At 37.9% G+C, this 21,496-nt stretch overlaps 1 protein-coding gene across 2 annotated transcripts in view; it reads left to right on the forward strand.

The window, feature by feature from the left end:
- Positions 1-21,496, forward strand: part of SENP1 (SUMO1/sentrin specific peptidase 1) — a 59,568-nt gene that overhangs the window by 34,820 nt on the left and 3,252 nt on the right. For both annotated transcript variants that reach the window (XM_008069254.2, XM_021718170.1), the window contains exons 10-15: positions 2,903-2,941; positions 3,894-3,978; positions 4,342-4,497; positions 5,620-5,751; positions 18,401-18,604; positions 19,492-19,571. In XM_008069254.2, coding sequence (XP_008067445.1) covers positions 2,903-2,941; positions 3,894-3,978; positions 4,342-4,497; positions 5,620-5,751; positions 18,401-18,604; positions 19,492-19,571 — 696 coding nt within the window. The remainder of the gene's footprint in view (positions 1-2,902; positions 2,942-3,893; positions 3,979-4,341; positions 4,498-5,619; positions 5,752-18,400; positions 18,605-19,491; positions 19,572-21,496) is intronic.

Below are 21,496 nucleotides of genomic sequence, written 5' to 3' on the forward strand. Positions count from 1 at the left end.
TGTTAGCGCATGCCTGTAATTCCGGCTACTTGGAAGGCTGAGGCGGAAGGATTACCGGAGCCCAGCAGGTCGAGGCTGCGGTGGCCAGGAGCAGCCACTGCCCTCCAGTCTGGGCGACAGAGTGAGACTGCAACTCAAAAAAAAATAATAATAATAATAAAATAAAATGCCAGTATCAATACCTTGCTATTGAATTGTGAAGATTAACTTACAGATAAAGCACTTAACTTTTGTAAGTGTTTCACATGACTGCTCAAGAGTAGGGTTTTTTGTTTGTTTGTTTGTTTGTTTTCTTTGGGAGAAGGTGATCTCAGGTAAAGAAGGCTCTCATTTCCTTAATGGTTCTTTACTAAGTCTTCCTTTGCTGAGGATTTCTCCTAGTGATGATTAAAGAATGAGATCAAAGGAGAAATGATCTGTTGGATAAGGCTGTTTGAGTGATGCTGTTTTTCTAAATTGGAGCCTACTCTGCCGAGGCTTGATTGATTGGCTTTCTGTTCTTAATTTTCTACCACTACCTCTCAGTTAACGTCCAGTAATGCAGATCTTTCCTTATTTCCCAAAATATGCCATGGTGTTTCGTACCTTTTTGCCTTTATGCATTCTGAATTTTTTGCCTGGAATTCTCTTTCTGTCTTGGTTCACTTGGTAATCTCTTGTTTTGATTTTCATACTCTGGCCCAGATGTTATTTGTTTCTAAGACGGTTTCTCTGACTTCTTTAGATAACATTAGTCTTTTCTTCCATCCCTCTACCTTATTTGTTACTAATATCTTTGCACTTATCACCCAGTGCTGATCACAGTGCCTGGCATGTGATAGGTTCTTAGTAAATAAATCTTGGCTAAATAAATGAATTTCCCAGAGAGCCTAAAATGCTCTCTGGAGTAGCCCAGGTACTCATTTTTTCCCCTTTTTTGTTTAATGTTTTGGCCTATTGAAAAGTACTTTAACATTAGTAGAAAAAGACAGTCTTTGGAATTGGACAGATAAGATTTATAATCCTAGCTCTTTGAAGAGAAATTATCCTTCTGAGTCTCCTTTTCCTTTTCTATACAGTATGAATAATCATTCTTATATATATATTATATTGAGGTTTAAATAATAAGGGGATTATCATGAGGCTTAACTAATACATAAACCCCTAGAGCAAAATTTTACATATAAAGCACTAAGTAGGTACTCAAAAAATAGTTTAGTTATTATTATTACTGTATGCCTCAATTATATGAGAAAATAATGCATCTCTTTGAAAAAGCAAATTTCTTGCATTTTGCTTTCCTGAGTCAATGGATACCTTGATCCATTGAAAAAAAGTGCTTGCCCTCGCAATATTTGTTTATTCAACAAATATTGAGTGCCTACTGTATGCCAGGCACTATTCTAGTTGCAGAGGATACAGTAGTGTATAAAAACAACAAAAATCCTTATCTTCATTAAGTTTATATCTTGAGAAAGGAAACAGACAAATGTAAATAGCGTGGTTTATTACCATGAAATTTCAGGTGATTCTTGTCACATCTTTCTATTGTGTAATGTGTTCTCATGTTCGCTTGTTTTTGCTTCACAGGGCTACCACTGATCTCTCTGGCTTTTCATCTTGTTTGTTACATCAGTTGTTCACTGTGCCAAGGGAATTGACCCTCATTAACCTTAATGACAGTGGGGAGACAATAGAATAGCATTTTCTTTGCCAGATCCCAACCTAAGGATGAATGCAAATATTTTCAAGTTAAGCTAAAGAGCAAGGGATACCCTCTGAGTCTTTCTTCTTGCTCTCTGAAGGACAGATTGTAGGGATATAAGAATGAAAGAGCCGGGCTCGGTGGCTCAACCTGTAATCCCGCGCCTTTGGGAGGCTGAGGTGAGTGGACTGCCTGAGCCCGCGGGTTCGAGACCCGCCTGGGCAGCGAGACCTCATCTCTACAATAAATCAAAAAATCAGCCGGGCGTGGTAGCGCATGCTTGTAATTCGGCTACTCGGAAGGCTGAGGCGGAAGGATCGCCGGAGCCCAGCAGGTTGAGGCTGCGGTGGCCGGGAGCGGCCACTGCACTCCAGTCTGGGCGACAGAGTGAGACTCCAACTCAAAAAAAAAAAAAAAAAAAAAGAATGAAAGAGACTCTAATCATCACATTCTCCAAATCAGAAACCAGGGCCCATATAAGTGAAGTCACTTGCTCAAAGTCATAAAGCTAATTATAGAGACACCTCCAGGAGCTCCAGGTCTTTAACTCCCAATGCGATGCTCTGTTTACTTGTTCTGTGTCTTTGAAAGTTTTCTTTGGAAAAGTATTCACTCCTTTTTCCATTTGTTTCTGTGTTAGATTTCTTAGTAAGGGGTTTATAAGGAGATGAAGAAATTTGAGAAAAACAGGAGGTACTAGGAAGTTAACATGTCTGTGACTCTGCTATGCATTATCACTTGGATTGTCAGCAAAAACCACCTGGACTAGAACTGGCCTCCTGTCTTTGGAAGCCAGTTGTGTTGCTGATTCTCTGCTTTGGCTCATTGACTTGTAGCTGTTTGGTGTGGATTATTTTGTAGGTGGGGACTTTTAATAAATCTGTTGATGTGACCCATTTTGGAAGAGTAGTGTAGTTCAATATATTATCTTGAGAAGTGATGTGCTCTTTCACATAATGATCTCATTATGGATGGTAAGGAAGTATACTAAACTTAATTTCTCTGCTGAACTTTGTGATTTTTTTGACTAATGTGTTTGCAAATGACTCATTTGTGTTCCTTTAATTCTCAGTTACATTTATTTTAAGTCATTTATACTTGGAAAGCATTTTTGTAAACTATTTAAATAATTGCCTTTGTTGGTTAAAAAAAAAAAAAATTTGAATTTTCTCATAAGCCTTCTGCTTATTTATCACATTTTTCTTTTCCTCCCCATAGTCCTACTTTCTTCCAGGCAGAGCTGTGGATCAAAGAATTGTAAGTTATTATTTTTTTCATCATTTTTCCTTCTCAATCACTTTATTTTCAGTTAGAATAAATCAAACAATTAGCTAATCACCCTGCTTATTTTTAGTCAATAAGAATTACCTGTTTATACTTTTAAGTTGTTGGGTTTTTAATAGTCTGTTGGAATTGGAACATTTCTATACTCATGTTTACTGAATCTATAACAATTATTGAAGCTAAATTGATTTGGGGAAATATTCTAAAGTTAGCTATTATGTAAGGGGAAAAACATGTAGAAGGGGAAATAAATAAATTGGTAAAACTTATTTATTGAATAATTCATATTTCTAGAGTTTGCAAAATCACTGAGAGCACTTAGTCAGTTTTTGGGACTCACTTTAAGTTATCCAAACCCCAAACCCCAGTTTTAATACTTAAAAAAAAAAAATCTAAAGTATAATATTTGAATTGAACCTCAATGATATCATGTATTATTTTCTCCTTTGAGGTTGTCTCATTTTTGGATTTCCAGAATGAAACTTTGCTTTCACCATAATCTTAGAAGCGGGTGTGGTAGCGCATGCCTGTAATTCCAGCTACTTGGAAGGCTGAGGTGGAAGGATCACCGGAGCCCAGCAAGTCGAGGCTGCGGTGGCCGGGGAACGGCCACTGCACTCCATTCTGGGTGACAGAGTGAGATTCCAACTCAAAAAAAAAAAAAAAAAGAAAAGAACTGTACATTTACAAATATCTACCAAAGTCATCTGTTCACATATTTTAAATTATTTCATTAAAAATCATAGGATAACTTCAGTAACACCATGTAGTTTTACTCTGAAAATATAAGTGTGATGATAAGGCAGTATAAAGATTTTAGACTTTCTTTGTGAGGATTCTATATTTAATACTCATTGTGCATCAAGAGTGTATTTGATGCTAAAACAGTGGTCTGCATTTGTGTCACTTTCTTTTCATTTCCTAGAACTAGTGTTTATGATTCTCGAGCACGGGAAAGATTGCGCCAGATTGAAGAGCAAAAAGCACTAGCATTGCAACTTCAAAACCAGGTAAAAAAAAAATTGGGATAATATTATAAATAGTACAACCAAGTTGAAACTATTTTGGGAGGTTTCCAGTTTGAATAATTACTGTTGTAATTGCAAGATTGTATGGTAACAACATTTTATGATTAGTGGTATGTATGTTTTGGATTATCTAGTCGGTACTACTCAGTGTACATATGACAAATACTGTCTTCTGCTTACGATGGTTTGACTTGTAATTTTTTGACTTTACGATGATGCGAAATTGATAGGTATTTTGATACATTCCTCATTCTATGGTTTATTGGGACATAGGCCCATTGTAAGTCAAGAAGCATCTGTAATAGATTTCTTTACCTCACTTAATTCTGAAGTTTTGTCTTTTAGAGATTGCAGGAACAGGAACATTCAGTACATGATTCAGTAGAACTGCATCTTCGTGTACCTCTTGAAAAGGAGATCCCTGTCACAATCACCCAAGAAACAGAAAAAAAAAGTCATAAGTTAACTGATAGTGAAGATGAGTTTCCTGAAATTACAGAGGTAAATTGCATACTATTAATTTCTGCACTAGCAAGTATTATGTTTAGAGAGAATGCTTTGGACAAATTTCAAATATAAAAGCTATAGAGTTTAAATTTTCTTGCATATTCCTGCTTTCATTTGTATTATATACCAATCTTGACTCTCTTTTTAGAGTATTATTGAATATTGATAACAGAATTAGGGGTGGCTTTTAAAGCAATTTTGGTGAAGAAGCATTTAATAAATTTGTGTTTCATTTCATGTGCATTTTGACTTAATGCACGCATACAATTGTTTGACATCAAATTGTAAACTGAGATTTACTATTTTTTTCAGTCATAAAACCTATTATAGAAAATTTGGAAAATACATAGAAGTCTGTACATTTTTAAATAATCTGTTCCTTTATCCATTCTTCTCTTTGAAAAACTACCATGTCGCTGGTAAGCATAGCACATTTATTATAATTGTACTGAATTCCATATTTTATGTTTAAAAAAACTTAAAAAAACATTTTTGTTTTGTTTTGTTTTGTTTTGTTTTTTGAGTTGGAGTCTCACTCTGTCACCCAGACTGGAGTTCAGTGGCCACTCCCGGCCACTGCAGCCTCAACCTGCTGGGCTCCGGGGATCCTTCCGTCTCAGCCTTCCAAGTAGCTGGAACTACAGGCGCATGCTACCACGCCTGACTAATTTTTTGATTTATTGTAGAGATGAGGTCTCACCAAGTGCCCAGGCGGGTCTCAAACCCACAGGCTCAGGCAATCCACTCACTTCAGCCTCCCAAAGTACGGGATTACAGGCTGAGCCACCAAGCCCGGCTTAAAAAAACATTTTAAGGAAAACAGTTTCTTAGGTCTTCTCATGGGCTTAGAAATTTTGTTAGCAGAAGATTATTTCAGACTTTAAGAATTAATATGAAACAAGGCTCTGAATGTTGTGCTGAAAAAGAAAAGGGAAGACTGGATGAAATGGAAGGAAGTAATCGGAGAATACTGGGAAGGAAAGAAACTGAAATATTAATAGTAAATTGATAAGCAATTGATTAGTAATATAGTCTGAGAATTATATAGGGTTAGTGAGAAATTTAGTTTGTCTGAAGCCATGTATGTTTGATCTCTGACACCTTTTGGTTCCCTAGGAGATGGAGAAAGAAATAAAGAATGTATTTCGTAATGGGAACCAGGATGAGGTTCTTAGTGAAGCATTCCGCTTGACCATTACACGCAAAGATATTCAAACTCTAAATCATCTGAATTGGCTCAACGATGAGGTAATCTTGCACTTATTTTTATATACAAATAGTAAGTGAACATGAAGCGGAAGTTAAAGCGTCTCACTATTTCTCAAAGTGTGACCCTTGGATGAACTGCATTAGTATCACTTTACATAGGCCTCTTCATTCTCCTGACTAAATATGAGGGAGGGTGGTGGATTACTCATTTTTAACAAACATCTCAGGTGATTTTTATGTACTTTACAACAAAGTCTCAGAACCACTGAATTTACCTTTTCTTGTATTGAAGATTTAGACAACTGACAAAGAGGATATTCACTTACTAGTATTCTCATGCTCTTTAAGGCTCCTGCTATGCAGTTCACATCTTCTGAGCAAATATTTAGTAACTGACCATGTTGTAGCATGAAGGAATACTTCAGAATTTCTATATGGGAATTTAATTCTACCTCCCTTTCTACCTCTACTTGTTTAGATCACTTAATCAGGGGGCCCCAACCCCTGGGCCATAGACTGGTACCTGTTAGGAACTGGTCCACACAGCAAGAGCAGCAAGCAAGTGAGCAAAGCTTCATCTGTATTTTCAGCCACTCCCCGTTGCTCACATTGCTGCCTAAGCTCTGCCTCCTGTCAGATAAGCAGTGGCATTAGATTCCCATAGGAGCTGAAACCCTATTGTGAACTGTGCGTGCAAGGGATCTAAGTTGCGTGCTCCTTAGGAGAATCTAATGGCTGACGATCTGAAGTGGAACTGAGGCAGTAATGTTAGCGCTGAGAAGCGGCTGCAAATATAGATTAACATTAGCAGTGAGGCTTGACTGCACAGAGACCATAATAAATCAATTGCTTGCAGACTCATGTTAAAACCCTGTCAGCGAGAGGCAAGTGAGTCGATGTAATTTAGTTGCACAACTGCGTCTGATGGCAGGTTTTAAGTCAGAATACAGCACTTATTGTAGTCCACACATCGCCCAGTATTATTTTATTTACTGTTTCTGTCCGCACCTCTTTTTTTTAATGGTGAGTTGTATAATTATTTCATTATATATTACAATGTAATGATAATAGAAACAAAGTGCACAATAAATGTTATGTGCCTGAATCATCCCAAAACCATTCCCCTCTGCCTTCCCTGCCCCCTGCCCCATAGAAAAATTGTCTTCCAGAGAACCGGTTCCTGATGTCAAAAAGGTTGGGGACCACTGACTTTCATTATGAATGGTATGCTTTCTAAAATAGCCTCCATTTATATATGATATTTTTTAAACTTGTGTTATTATTAGATATTTGATGTATTAGGGGAAAATGTTAGGGTTCTCACCTCCCAATTCCAATTATTTTTAAGTATATTAATTACAGTACAGTCTTTAAACTGATCTATCCCATTCCTAAACCTGTAGGTAATTGTTTTGTTGCAGAAGGATATTTTCACAGCAAAAGAAGAAAACTGGATGTGCTGTCTTTTCCTAAGTGTCTACTTTCCTAGGCCTGCTAGGAGCATCCCTACCTGATCTGGGTGTACTCAACTTCACAGCTGTGGAGGATTTTTAGATTCTCAGTATAGTAAGCAGTGAAACATTCTAGATACCCATATCCTGTTTTGTTTGCTTAGGACCTTCCAAATAATAATATTGGCTACATCTGTTGAGCATTTCCCTCATGTTAGGCATGATTCTTAAATGGTTTTATGTATTCTATTTATGTAGTAGTCATCATATCCTTGGAGGTAAATACTGTAGTTTTATCATCTCCATTATACAGATAATGAAACAAGGCATAGAAAGGTTAAAAAGCTTGCAAGAGTATATAGCTAGTAAAATAGCAAAACCAAGATTCATATTCAAACATTGGGTCTTACCTACTACATCATATTGCCTCAGAATCTTAAATTGGATCCTGACTTAGGATCAGGCGTATAGAACTTAGGAGCCATGTATCATACCCGGGTTATTGACTTTCTGTAGTCAGTTGGACTAGCCCCATTTTCTTTGCCATTGACCAGTTTGTAAGATAAAAATTACAGAAGCTTATCGCTCCCTGAATAATAACTGTAACCAAGAATAGTAAGGAAAGCATGGTTTGTTACTGTCTTTCTTTAGAGGAAACCTCTCTTCTTTCAGCTCAGATATTAGAACACTGGACCAAATTATAGGGGGAAAAAATTGCTCACCAAATCAACAGGAAAATAAAGGATCATTAAAAGCATCCACTGATAAGTCATTTCTGATTTGTGGTCTTTTGCCATTTTTTTCCTGTCACTGCTGGAGGGGAGTGGTCAGTTATTCTAAAGAGATCATAGCATATTTGTTATAAATTATGCAAAACCTTCTAGAGGGCAGCAATGAGTAGGAGATGAGCTGTGTTCTTGCTGTTTACTGTGTCAGTTACCTCAGTGAGATCCCTTACAGAGACAGCATTCATAAGGACATATTTTCCATTCCCTGGGCCTATTGGGGGCTGGATTTTTAGCAAGCGAAGTTAATGGAAATTACATTATTTTAGAGGAGATGAAAAGGCAAGATTCCTTGTCTACTTTATTCCTACTACACTTACCCATAACTTTTTTAGAGGGAATGCTTTTCTTCTGAGTTCAGAATAATGTTAACCTTGAAAGCAGGTGCCAATTCACATGTCCATAATGATGATGATAACTATGTTTAAAAACACTGTTTTCAAAGTACCACAGTTTTCAGACTTTCAAAGTTATTACCCATGAGAAGCTAACATTTTGATGGAGTATTAGTAGGTATCCTTAAGTATTAATTTGAAAATACTGAATTCTATTTCTCAATTTTGGTCTATCAGTTTAATTTTGCAAGTAATTTGTCCCCTCTTCAATCTTGTTATCCTTCCTTCAAATAGATATTTTCATTAATAACCATTTCTCTTCTTTTTGTGTTTTCTGTCAGTTCTATAGGATGTATTACAACTTTCTCCAAAACAAGGTGACTGATACATTATTCTTACCATTTTATAGACAAAGAATGTAAGAGCTAGGATGTGAAAGGAATGAGATTTAGTTTATAACACAGATAAATCCCCAAAATCCTGTATTTGGGATATGTACAGAAAGCCATTAGGCTACTCTTTCCCTGATGTCTTTCCTAAAAGAAAAGTAGACTACAGCGCTTATTCATACCATAGGCTTTTAGTTTTTTTAATGAATGGATTTATATGTAGGTTAATGTGGTTAAATTTGTATAACTTCAAAGGACTAATGATTGATGGGATTGACATTTGATCGCAATATAAGACAATGAAACTTTTCAAAAATGGAATGTGGAAGCTTATTACTTATAAAGAATTCAAAAGGAGACAGGAAGATTGAAAAAATTGGCATTGTAGATGGGGATTTCTATACTGGATCAGGAGATTAGTTATTAATAGAAATATCTAAGGGAAGAGAGGACAGGGTTAAAACAAGGAGGAATTAGTTGCAAAAGTAGATTGAAAGTCACAGTAAAGAAATAGAAGGAAATATTTTCATGTGGGTGTCAATACTAGAAATTATGTATTAACTCCCAAAGATTGAATTTGATGACTTCTGGAATTCCTTCCACTTTAAAGATTCTAGGTTAATGTTTCTGAGAAGACTGCTTTGGGCTTTTGTGTTTCTCTTTTTGGCAAAGTGATTTTACTTTTTTAAGGGACTAAGGAGTGTTTTTTATAAGGCATCAAATAAATTTAGAAATATATGGAAATGATGTAGGTATACAAGTAAATAGAACTGATTTTTTTTTCTGGTCGTGATAGAGTTAAAGGGACAAGATCTATTCTTTCAACTTAACTAGAATACTAGACAGAACATATGAAATGGCAATTTTCACACATTTGATAATAGGCAGTTATGAGACAGAGATCCTTGAGAGAAGGAAAATAAAAGGGATGCATTCTATAATTCCTCCAGTTTACCGGGGTGGGGTATTGTATTGTGGGAGAGGGGCTGTCAGAGCCGATGCAGAGGGATTTCCTTCAAGCTTTTGGGTGAGTATTTATCTGTGCATGTGTGAGAAGTTACCAGAGACTAGGGAAAGAATCACCGGAAAGAAGGAATTCATACCATCTTAGAGCCACATATGTTCTAACCACTTAAAGTAGAAAAGCCTTCTAAATCACAGGGCATTGAATAGAATCCTCAGATGGGTATTGCCTCAGGAGTGGGGCCAAACTGACACTAGGATAAAGGCTGATCTGGACCTACCTTAACAAAGCTTAAAAACAAGTCTCAAAGGCTTGAAATTGATCCAAGCAACTTAATTATATCCCAGAAAGAAGTCTAACAATATTTAAACAAATACAACAAATCCCACCAACAACAAAGCCTAACAACATAAAATTCACAATATCCAGCATTCAATAAAAAATTACCAGGCAAACAACTTAAGATAATACAACTTATGAAAAAACAACTACTGATAAGGAAGAAAGCCAGTCACTAGAAACAACCAAAATGACCAAAGTGATAGAATTAGTGACAAAGATATCATAACAGGTATTATAAATATATCCCCATATATTTAGGAATATAGAAAGAAGTAGACATGACAGGAAGAGAAATGGAAGATATTTTTTAAATACCCAAATTGAACTTCTAGAGATAAAAAATGTGGTAGCTGAAATAATAAAATGCATAAGATTGTATCGATAGTGGATTAGACACCTCTGAAGAAAAAAATGTGTGAACTTGAAGATACAGCAGTAGAAACTACCTAAAATGAGACACAGGAAATAGGTTGAAGAAAGATGACAAGGGCATCAGTGAGTTGTGGGGCATTATCAAACAATCTAAGCATGTTATTAGAGTCCCTCCCAGTAGAGACATCAGAGGTGTCAGAAAAAGTGTTCAAAAAAATAATAGTGAAAAATTTTCCAAATTTGAAAACTGTAAACTGGTGAGCTCAGGAAATTCATCATACCACAAGTAAAAGAAACACTACATTTAAATGTATAATAACCAAATTGCTGAAAACCAGTAATAAAGGGAAAAGTAGTAAGTGCAACCAGAAGGAAAAAGACACATTGTATACAGAGGAACAAAGATAAGAATCATAGCATCACTCTGTCAGAAACCATGTAGGCCAGAAGACAGTGTAACTACATCTTTAAAATACTGAAGAAGAAAAAAGTTTGTCAGTCTTAACTCTATACCAAGTAAATAAATCTTTCAAAAAGTGAGACTGTACTTTTGTAGACAACAAATGCTGATAGAATTCATGACTGGCAGACCTGTAATATAAGAAATATTACAACATGTTTTTCAGGCAGAAGAAAACTATTAGATGGAAATGTCAGTCTACACAAAGCAATGAAGAGCAGTGGAAATGCTCTCATTTTTTAATATCTCTAAAAGACAATTGACTAAGACAAAACTAAAATGGCATGCTGTGAGATTTATAACATAGAGAAGTAGAACATATGATAATTGATACAAAGAAGGGACCAAAATGGAAGTATATACTATTGTAAGATTCTTACACTCTATGTGCAGTGGTGTAATTTTATGTGAAGTTAGACTGTTATAAGCGAAAGACATATTGTAAATTCTAGAGCAGCCACTAAAAAAACAAAAGCAAGATATATATATATATATATATATATATATATATATATATATATTTTTTTTTTTTTTTTTTTTTTTTTGAGTTGGAGTCTCACTCTGTCACCCAGACTGGAGTGCAGTGGCCACTCCTGGCCACTGCAGCCTCGCCTGCTGGGCTCCAGCGATCCTTCCGCCTCAGCCTTCCAAGTAGTCGGAATTACAGGCATGCGCTACCACGCCCGGTTGATTTTTTTATTTATTGTAAAGATGAGGTCTCACTGCCCAGGTGGGTCTCGAACCCGCGGGCTCAGGCAATCCACTCACTTCAGCCTGCAAGATATATTTAATAAGCCAATAATGGAGATAAAATAGAACTTTAAAAAAACCCAAAAGAGGTAAGAAAAGAAGAAAAAAGGTATAAAGAACAGATAAGTAGAAAAAAAGAGCAAGATGGTAGATTTAAATCCAGTCATATCAATATTAAATGTAAATTAGCTAGACCAGCACTGTCAAATAGAAATATAACGTGAGCCACATATTTTAAATTGTCTAGTAGTCACATTAAAAAAGTAAAAAGAAACAGATGAAATTAATTGTAATTATATTTTTTATTTAGCCCAAGATAGCCAAAATATGTCATTTTGCCATATAATCAAAATTAAAACATTATTAATGAGAAATTTTACCTTCTCTTTGAAATGTGGTGTGCATTTTACAGCACACTAATTGAGTTAGTCAATTTTAAGTGCTCAGAAGTCACATTTGGCTAGTGGCTACCATACCGGACAGTATAGGTTAAACATCCAATTGAAAGGCAGAGATTGTCAGATTAGGTAATAAAAAAACTGTCTACAAGAAACCATTTTAAATTTAAAGATAGAGAGGTTTATAAAAGTAAAAGGACCAAAAACAAAAAAAAAATACTTCTTGCAGACATACTCCTTGCAGACACTAATCAAAACAAAGATAATGCAACTATTATTAATATTACACAAAGTAGATTCCAGAACAAGGAATATTACCAGTGATAAAGATAATGATAAGGGGATCAGTTCATCAAGAAGTCTTACCAACCTAAATATGTACACACCTATTAACAGAACTTCAAAATATGTGAAACAAATTGAAAGAACTGAAAATAAAAATAGGCAAATCTATAATTACTGTTGGAGATTTAAGTGCCTTTCAATAATTGATAGAATAAGTAGACAGAAAATCAGTAAGGATATAGGAGACTAGAACAGGTATATGGATCCTGTGCATCCAAGTGTACACCAGAAACACTTTTCTACTCAGTTCCAAATGCCCTATCCTACAGAAGCAGGATAACTGCAGCATTTCCTGTCTGTTTTCTCTCCAGGGCCCTATTCTCCTTCTTATTCCTTACCACCAATTTACATGGATGAATTGGAAAAATAGCAAGCAGACATGTATCTTTTTTGTGGCAGTTCTATTCTGCAAACCTATATTAGTTATTACCAGTTGTTTCCAACTGGAAAAGTATTGGACTCTTAGATTACTGTATTTCTCCCATCTGAGTACTAACCAGGCCCAACCCTGCTTAGCTTCCAAGGTGGTATGACCATAGACAAATACTGTATTTAACTTCACCGGCTAGCGAAAGGCTATGAGGAAAAATCTCATAGTAGATATGGGGGACAGAAGGATGTTAAACGAGAAATTAAGATAGTCTACATAGCAGACTATAGCTGCACTGAAGCCACAGCCCGCTAAGCAGACTACCTACTTTGTAAGCCTCATCTCTGAGGGGAAAGAGATGTCTTTCAGCATCACAATAGCCTGGTGTATAGAGAAAGTATTCGTACTTGATTGGTAATGGGAAAATAAAAAATAAGACATTACAGGGACGTACCAAGGTCACCTGATTTTTATTGTAGAATCAGGATTTGGAACCAGGGCACATGCCCCCTTTTTGACTAGCATTTTAACTTTCAGAACATATTATCTTTTTTTAAAAATTTTTTTAATTTTCAGCTGGGCTTGGTGGCTCAGCCTGTAATCCCACACTTTGGGAGGCTGAGGTGAGTGGATTGCCTGAGCCCGGGGGTTCGAGACCCGCCTGGGCAACTTGGAGAGACCTCATCTCAACAATAAATCAAAAAATTAGCTGGGCGTGGTAGCGCGTGCCTGTAGTTCCCGCTACTTGGAAGGCTGAGGCGGAAGGATCGCTGGAACCCCACAGGTCAAGGCTGCGGTGGCCGGGAGCAGCCACTGCACTCCAGTCTGGGCAACAGAGTGAGACTCCAACTCAAAAAAAAAAATTTTTTTTATTTTTCAAATTGTGGGGTACAGTTCAGGGTTGGTTATACAAACATTCACTGTGTAGGTACCCCTGTTGATGAGGTGTGGGCCCCCCCAGTCAGATTTCAACTACTGTCATTCCCACCTCCCCACCTCCCCTCCCCACCACAGTTTCCAGCTACTGTCAATCTTTTTCTTATAGTATTATGGTAGTTGTTCATGGTCCACTTATGAGTGAGAACATGAGAACACATTATCTTTGATGGAAATGGGAAATTAGTAGTGGCCATAGCTTAATAATTGTTGCCAAGGAATAGTTACATTTGAGTGATGTTCAGTAAAGAGAGGAAACAGCATGCAAAACACTAAGTTCAATTAGACAAACCCAGCATTGGGGATAGTTGTTGTTGTTGTTTAGGGAATATAAGTTGATTGCATAAGAAGGAAAAAAAACAGATGATATGAAATAGTTAAGTGAATATGATGGATCTGCCACATGCTATCCACTCTTATGTGTGGAATAAAATGATTAGATTTAAGTTTTAGTTTTTCTAACATGATTCATTGGCTTCCATATTATTATAGTTTACCTCTTTGAAGTGTTTCTTAATAGAACTAGCCCTGATAAGCCAGGGATTTATGCAGATTCACATGGAGAATAGTAATTATTCTCCACAAATGACTCCACAAACGTGTTGCTTGCCTGTCTTTCTCAAAAACCACAATAGTAATTCTAATAATTTGTTCCTTGTATTTGGATGTGAGAAACATCCTATGTGCATGTGCACAGTGAGAGAAGCCTGCCTTCCTGCTTTCTATAATATTAGACCAGATCCTATGCATGAGTGACCTTCAGACCATAATATTCAAGTTCTGCTGCTTGGTTAGTCTTTTGGGCTTTGTGGTTGACAAGGATAAGTTTATTTAAAAATCAGAATGAGACAGGCAAAGTGAGAAACTAGAAAGGTAAAATGGGGGAAATGGCTTTTTCCCCCCTAAAAGTTATCTTAGTCTCTGCTCAGGAACATTGTCATGCCCAGGACTTTTAGAAAATTTTTATTTCTCAAGCCAATTAGAAGAGTTCAAAGTATAAACATAGGAATAGTTAAAAATCAAGATTTTGCCGGGTGCAGTGGCTCACGCCTATAATCCTAGCACTTTGGGAGGCCGAGGTAAAAAAATTGCCTGAGCTTACGAGTTCGAGCACAGCCTGGACAACTTGGCAAGACCTCATCTCTATAATAAGTCAAAAAATTAGCTGACGCCGGACTTGGTGGCTCAACCTGTAATCCCAGCATTTGAGAGACCGAGGCGAGTGGATTGCCTGAGCCTGTGAGTTCAAGACCAGCCCGGGCAACTTGGCGAGACCTCGTCTCTACAATAAGTCAAAAAAAAAAAAAAAAAAAATTAGCTGGGCATGGTAGCACGTACCAGTAATTCCAGCTACTTGGAAGGCTGAGGCTGAAGGATTGTTGGAGCCCAGCAGGTCGACACTAGGGTGGCAGTGAGCATGCCACTGCACTCCAGTCTGGGTGACGGAGTAAGACTCCAACTCAAAAAAAAAATTAGCCAGGCATGGTGGCATGTGCCTGTAGTTCCAGCTACTTGGAAGGCTGAAGTGGAAGGAGCACCTGAACCCAGCAGGTAGAGGCTGCAGTGGCCGTAAGCAACATGCCACTGCACTCCAACCTGAGTTACAGAGTGAGATTCTGACTCAAAAAAAAAAAATCAAGATTTTACCATTTGGTGAAATGCTTTACTTCTAAAAGCATGAGAAAACAATAGTTTGGCTGGGTTACTGGGTAAGAAGGAAGATACAGATAGCAATGATCAGTTATGTCATTGTGGTAACATACAGGAAAAGGATTGAATCCTTACTTTGAAAATATCGTAGGCTTTTCTTTGAAAGAGCAGCTTTTTTCAGCTTCAACCTGGCAGCTCTTCAAATAAAATCACAAAGGAACAAGACACTATAAACAACCCTCCCATCCCTAAAACAGGACTGCATAGACAAGCAGACGCTTATGGCCAAGGCTGTGAAGGCAGCAGGAAGGGCAGCTCCTTAGGCACCAAGAGCCACAGAGAGCAAACAGGGCGACAGGTAGAATAACACTGGCAGTAGTCCTCAAATGGTGGTATGTTGGCAAGACAAACAGTATGCACAGGACAGACCTACTTTAAGCCTCCTATTTCAGAGGGAATTTAGCATCTACTGGAGCTAAGTGTATCCTGTGTGCAGACAGGACTCTTGCCAGTTATGGAGTGGGGCGGGGGACCCTTGTCTTCACAAAATACAAGCAAATGCTGTGACCATCGCTGCTTCTCTTTCATCTCGAACACTGTGATCCCGTCTCTCATTTCTTTTTCCTTCATCTTCAGCCCTCCTCTGTGAGATGACATGTAGGATTCTTTTTGTTCTCTAACTGCTAGCTTATTTTTTTGGTATGATTGTGTCTTGGCTGAACTATGGCCGTTTTCCTCATTTGAATGGAGTAATTGCTGAAAAACCTGAGGAAAGAGACTTGGATCTAAATTCTGCCTCAGATGTCAGATTACACATTGAGGACACCAAACCCCCTCCTACTGGGTTACAGGGGAAATGAAAAAGAACCCAGATCACTCTTTAGGGCTGGTGAACTAGTTAACTTTGGAAGAGGCCATTTCCCTCTCTGTGGAGAAGCCCTGGTGGGAGGAAGCAGTGGAAGAGGGGGTTCTAAAGGAGCAGATGCCGTGGTGTCTGATTGCTGACTCTGTTTCTGTTCAGCTGTGTTGGTCTTCAGCATTTTAGTGAACCCTCTCAAGGTGAAAATAACAAAACTCAGACTAAGTCCAGCTAAGCTTCTCTAGTTTCTGGAACCTTACTCTAGTTTCTGGAACCCTTTCCTCCTAAAAAATAGAATAGTCGTATATAATATGATACTTGCTTATGTCATGGTTTTTTTTTTTTTTTTTTTTTTTTACTTCACTCTAATGATTTCAGAGGTAATACCTTTTGTTAGACACTTAGGGGAGATCCATCTCCATGGCTTCCCTGTGCTGCTTTGTCCTTATCTGCCAGATTCCTTTCACCTCCCTCTTTAGTCCTTATTGCCCATTATGATATATAGGCTATTTGCCCCTCTGGAAGGTTTGGCTTATAGTAACTGGCAGGCCATCTGCCTATTCACTTTATCCCTTGGATTGACGGGTTTAGTCTTAGAACATGGCTGACATTGTGTAACATTATGTAGAATGCCAGAGGAATCAATCACTTCCTTCATGCTGATTTTCTCTCACTAGAGAACATAGTTTACAGCCGAGAAATCTGTGTTTTCTGGGCAGATTCTACTGCATTCGTAGCTGCCTTCACAAACCTAGAGGCATCCCGCAGGGCAGAGTTAGACTGAAAACCTAGATTTGAGAAATATGCGATTCTAATAGTGTCATTACTGTCATTTAAATTCATTATCACTATTTAAGCAACTGAGCTCCAATTATCTGTTGGGCATCACACTAGGCAGATAATTAGTTACAGTCTAAGTCCTCTGGGCCTGCTGGGCCTCTTGCTTAGCATCAGAGCTGCAGGCAGAACAGTGTCTTTCTTCAGACCCAGCGTCCCCCTACCTCAGAACTCTGCCTCATGGTGAGTGCGGTTTCTCTGCAGCTACCTAGGCATTTTCATCTATAGGCCCTTTCTCTGGTCTAGACCATGCTCCGGTGTGTTCCTGGCAGTGTTCCCTGCTGCCTATCCAGTTGCCTACTGTTGGGCAGTAGCTCACTGCTCTGGCATTCTGGTGTGTAAATATTTGTCAAAGAATGGGGGCATTTTCCCATTCCCCAAAAAGCATTCTGAAAAATGTGCCTGTTTTTTTAGTCATATTTCCAAACTGTGGATCAGTTAGCCCATTCATTCCTTGCAGTTGACAGACACTGGCCTGGCCTCAGCTGGCCACAAAAAGTAAGTATGCAGTAACTTCCGGCACAATAACTTTCAAGTTTTAGTAGCAAGAAGTCCTGGACCTAATGGAACCATAGACAACATAGCCACTATTAGAGTAGACATTGTTTCATTAACAGAAAGCATCACATGTCTCCCCTCTCGGGCATTTTAATTTCCTTCACCCAGGAGTGTGTGGAATCAGCAAAGATGTGAAAGCTAACCACATAGATTCTAGGGAATAACTTTACTTTTCATGTTTGTGACTACTTTTAGGTCTTATATATAAGGTAGGTTTGTATACATCATCCATGTCTGCCTATACAAAGGTGACGTTGCTGAGCTACTCTCAGTTTACAAGTGTTTTTCCAGTACAGTTGATGATGTGTCCTGTCACTTAGCTCTACTTGAGACCTAAAGAATTTCCCTCTGCAAGATGACTTATGAGGCTAAAAAGGTAGTCTTTAACCATAGTGCAGAGTTTTCTATCTTTTTGTAAAACCAGGTGACATATAAGATTTAACTCTTGATCTTAGCTTGATTAACTCTAGACTTTAAGCTCAAGTCTGTTTAAATTGCATACACATTCCTGATAGATTAACTTCTAATGTGCCTCATTAAACTACTTGCACTCCTCCTTTTCCTTTTCTGTAAGCCTCACCTAATACCCCTTTCTCCTCCTCCAGTCTTTTGACCTAACCCTCAGTCTTCTACAAGTCTGGCCAGCATCTGCCCATTTGAATGCCCAACCCGCTAATATATATACCAGATTTTTCTCTTTTCACTGTTTATAACCACCTCGACCCTCTCCTTTCTAGTCAGAATTTGAATTAGGACTTTTTAAAAAGAGATGGTTGAGTGTTAAAGTCTTAAGTGATTAGGAAACAATAACATGCTATTCAATACAGCAGCTGCAGCTATTTTGAAAGGTCTGAGTGTATTCTAATATATATTATTTCTTCTCACAGATCATCAATTTCTATATGAACATGCTGATGGAGCGAAGTAAAGAGAAAGGATTGCCAAGTGTGCATGCATTTAATACCTTTTTCTTCACTAAGTTAAAAACGGCTGGTTATCAGGCAGTGAAACGTTGGACAAAGAAAGTAGATGTATTTTCTGTTGACATTCTTTTGGTGCCCATTCACCTGGGAGTACACTGGTGTCTAGCTGTGAGTACCTCTTGTGGTTTTGATTAAATAAATCTGTATAATTATAGAACACACAGAGGGCAGTCAGTAGTAGTTCTACATCTTTACATCTTCACTTGATTATTGAAGGAAAGAAGAGTGTTTAGTAGTAGGTTGATGAAAAATCAGATAGATCAATGAACTTCCTATTAAGAGTGGGAGATACTTAGATTTTGAAGAAAGCTGTGAAATTTCCCTTTCTGGAAATATCTAAAAGGGAGTTGTAAGGTGTCCAGGCAACCTCAAAGTAAGGCGTAGGAAGAAAAAGTGACTTCTTAATAATGCTGCCAGCTCAGACTCTGTTAATGTTATTTTCAGCCTTATCATGACTTGTCTTGCATACTTGGTAATGTAATATTTTTTATGACCCTGAGAGCATGGATGCATTTCCTTAATATGTTAATAAAAGTCTAAAACTTATCTCATGGTCTGTTGTGAATTACATTTGAAAAGCATAAAGCCAAAAGAAAATTATTGAGGTAAAGAAACAAAACTCAGGATCTTTTCTAAAACTGTGTGGAAGTGATTTTGATATACTCAGCTTACTTCCTCTGAAGAACATGTTGTTTCTTCACTGTTGCCCAACTTCATAGGGAGAACCTGAACATTAGAAAAAGGTTAAAGGGCAGTAATGGGGCCACCAGTTGATCAGCCCCCCTTATGGTTTTATGTAAATAACCCCTTATTATTCTTTCCTCTGCAGATTAAGCATAACAAAATGCTTAATATGTTAATATTAAGTATCAATCAAACTTGTTATGATTTCACAGGAAGTCTAGCAAAAGGTTCCAAGGACCAGGAAAGGGATAAGCTGAGAAACCAATATTTTTCACTTTATAAACACACAGATTTTTTTTTCTTATTCTCAGGTTGTGGACTTTAGAAAGAAGAATATTACCTATTATGACTCTATGGGTGGGATAAACAATGAAGCCTGCAGGATCCTCTTGTAAGTAGGGAGTTGAGGACAGAGAATTTGGTGTTGGGTATGTGTTGTGTTTTTCTAACAATTAAACTCAATTGTTTGATACCTTCAATGGAATGATTAATAAAATGTTTATATTAAGTAAGAATGACTATTTTACTTCCAAGTTAGTTAAGTTTAAACATAATATGATAATACCAAAAATATGCCTTAATGGGAGCAATTACTGTCCTAATGCACTGAAATATAAAACGAGTACAGATGAAAGATATCAACACTACTTAGAAATCATTTAATCTAAAAAAAAAAAAAAGCATTTAATCCAACCTTCTAATTTTTCAGATGAAGAAACCAAGGCCTGCAGAGGTGACTTTGATTTGCCTGGGTCCTTCTAGTTAGCAGCTCAACTGGGAACCAGAATGCAGATCTCTTTATACCCCATCTATTTACATTTCCAAAACACCTATTCCTCACTGTACCACTCTGATAGCTAGGTTCCAGAATAGTAAACAGATTGCACTTTTTAAAAGCGCTCTATAAAAGATAGGCACTCAATAAATTGTTAAATTGGATTGAATTTTCACACAGGAAAACCAAGCCTAACAATAGTAAATAAATACTTTGATATTGCTAGAGAAACATTTTTCACGTATTAGATTGAGTTCTAAAGGACCATATAAACTAAGGGAAAGAATAAAAAATTGTTCCTCAGGAGGAATGGTAGGTAGAAGGAGCTTAACTATCAAAGGTAGAAGTCATATTCCTCCTGGGCTGACAGAGTGGGTACTAATTGTGAAAGACGAAAGAGGCAAGCTCAGCTCCGGAGGAAACTTAGTGACAGTCTAAGTATTCCCTGCCCAGCATTATATGAGGGGTACACAAAAAAAAGTGAAATTATTTTTTGCAGGGCGAGCCTCTTGTAGTACAGACTTGCCCTGCTAGGTAAGTGTTTTAGAAACTCATCACATCAGTGTACAAGCTAACATTGCTGTGAGAGGCTGCATTCGGCTTCAGTGATTCTTTCAATACGTTTGCCCATTTCATAATGGATGATTTACGAACACACCTGCCCACACCACACTGAGTGTTCAGCAGTTTTTGACCAAAGACAGCACGACCCCCATGCCCCACCTTCTTATTCATCTGCTGTTACCCCAAGCTACATTTTTTTGTTTCCCTGATGAAAAAAGTCCACAAAGGAAAACGTTTTGCCAGTGTGGAAAAGGTGAAACAAAAAAAATGGCAGAAGCACTAAAAGGCATCAAATTCAACGAGTTCAGCCAGGTATGGTGGCTCACGCCTGTAATCCCAGTACTTTGGGAGGCAGAGATAAGAGGATTGCCTGAGCCCACGAGTTTGAGACCAGCCTGGGCAAATTGGCATGACCTCATTTCTACAATAAATTTAAAAACTAGCTGGGCGTGGTGGCGCATGCCTGTAGTTCCAGCTACTTGGAAGGCTGAGGCAGAAGAATCACCTGAGCCCAGCAGATCGAGGCTGCGGTGGCCATGAGCAGCGTGCCACTGCACTCCAGCCTGGGCAACAGAGTGAGACTCCAACTTCAAAAAAAAAAATCTGTGAATTCAAAAACTTTTGAACAGTGGGAAATGTGTCTCAGTAGGTGTGTTGCATCAGAGGATACTTTAAAAGTGACTGGAGTTTAAACATATAAGAGTACATACACAATTTTTTATTTTTTTGTGTTGGAGTCTCACTCTGTTGCCCAGACTGGAGTGCAATGGCATGCCCCCAGCCACCACAGCCTCACCCTGCTGGGCTCTGGTGATCCTTCCGCCTCAGCCTTCCAAGTAGCTGGAACTGCAGGCGCACACTACATGCCCGGCTAGTTGGGTTTTTTTTTGATTTTTTGTAGAGATGAGGTCTCGCCGAGTTGCCCAGGCGGGTCTCGAACCTGCAGGCTCAGGCAATTCACTCACCTCGGCCTCCCA

This window comes from Carlito syrichta, unplaced genomic scaffold, assembly GCF_000164805.1.
Source record: "Carlito syrichta isolate Samal-C Ts95f unplaced genomic scaffold, Tarsius_syrichta-2.0.1 Scaffold311884, whole genome shotgun sequence".
In the NCBI taxonomy this organism is placed as follows: Eukaryota; Metazoa; Chordata; class Mammalia; order Primates; family Tarsiidae; genus Carlito; species Carlito syrichta.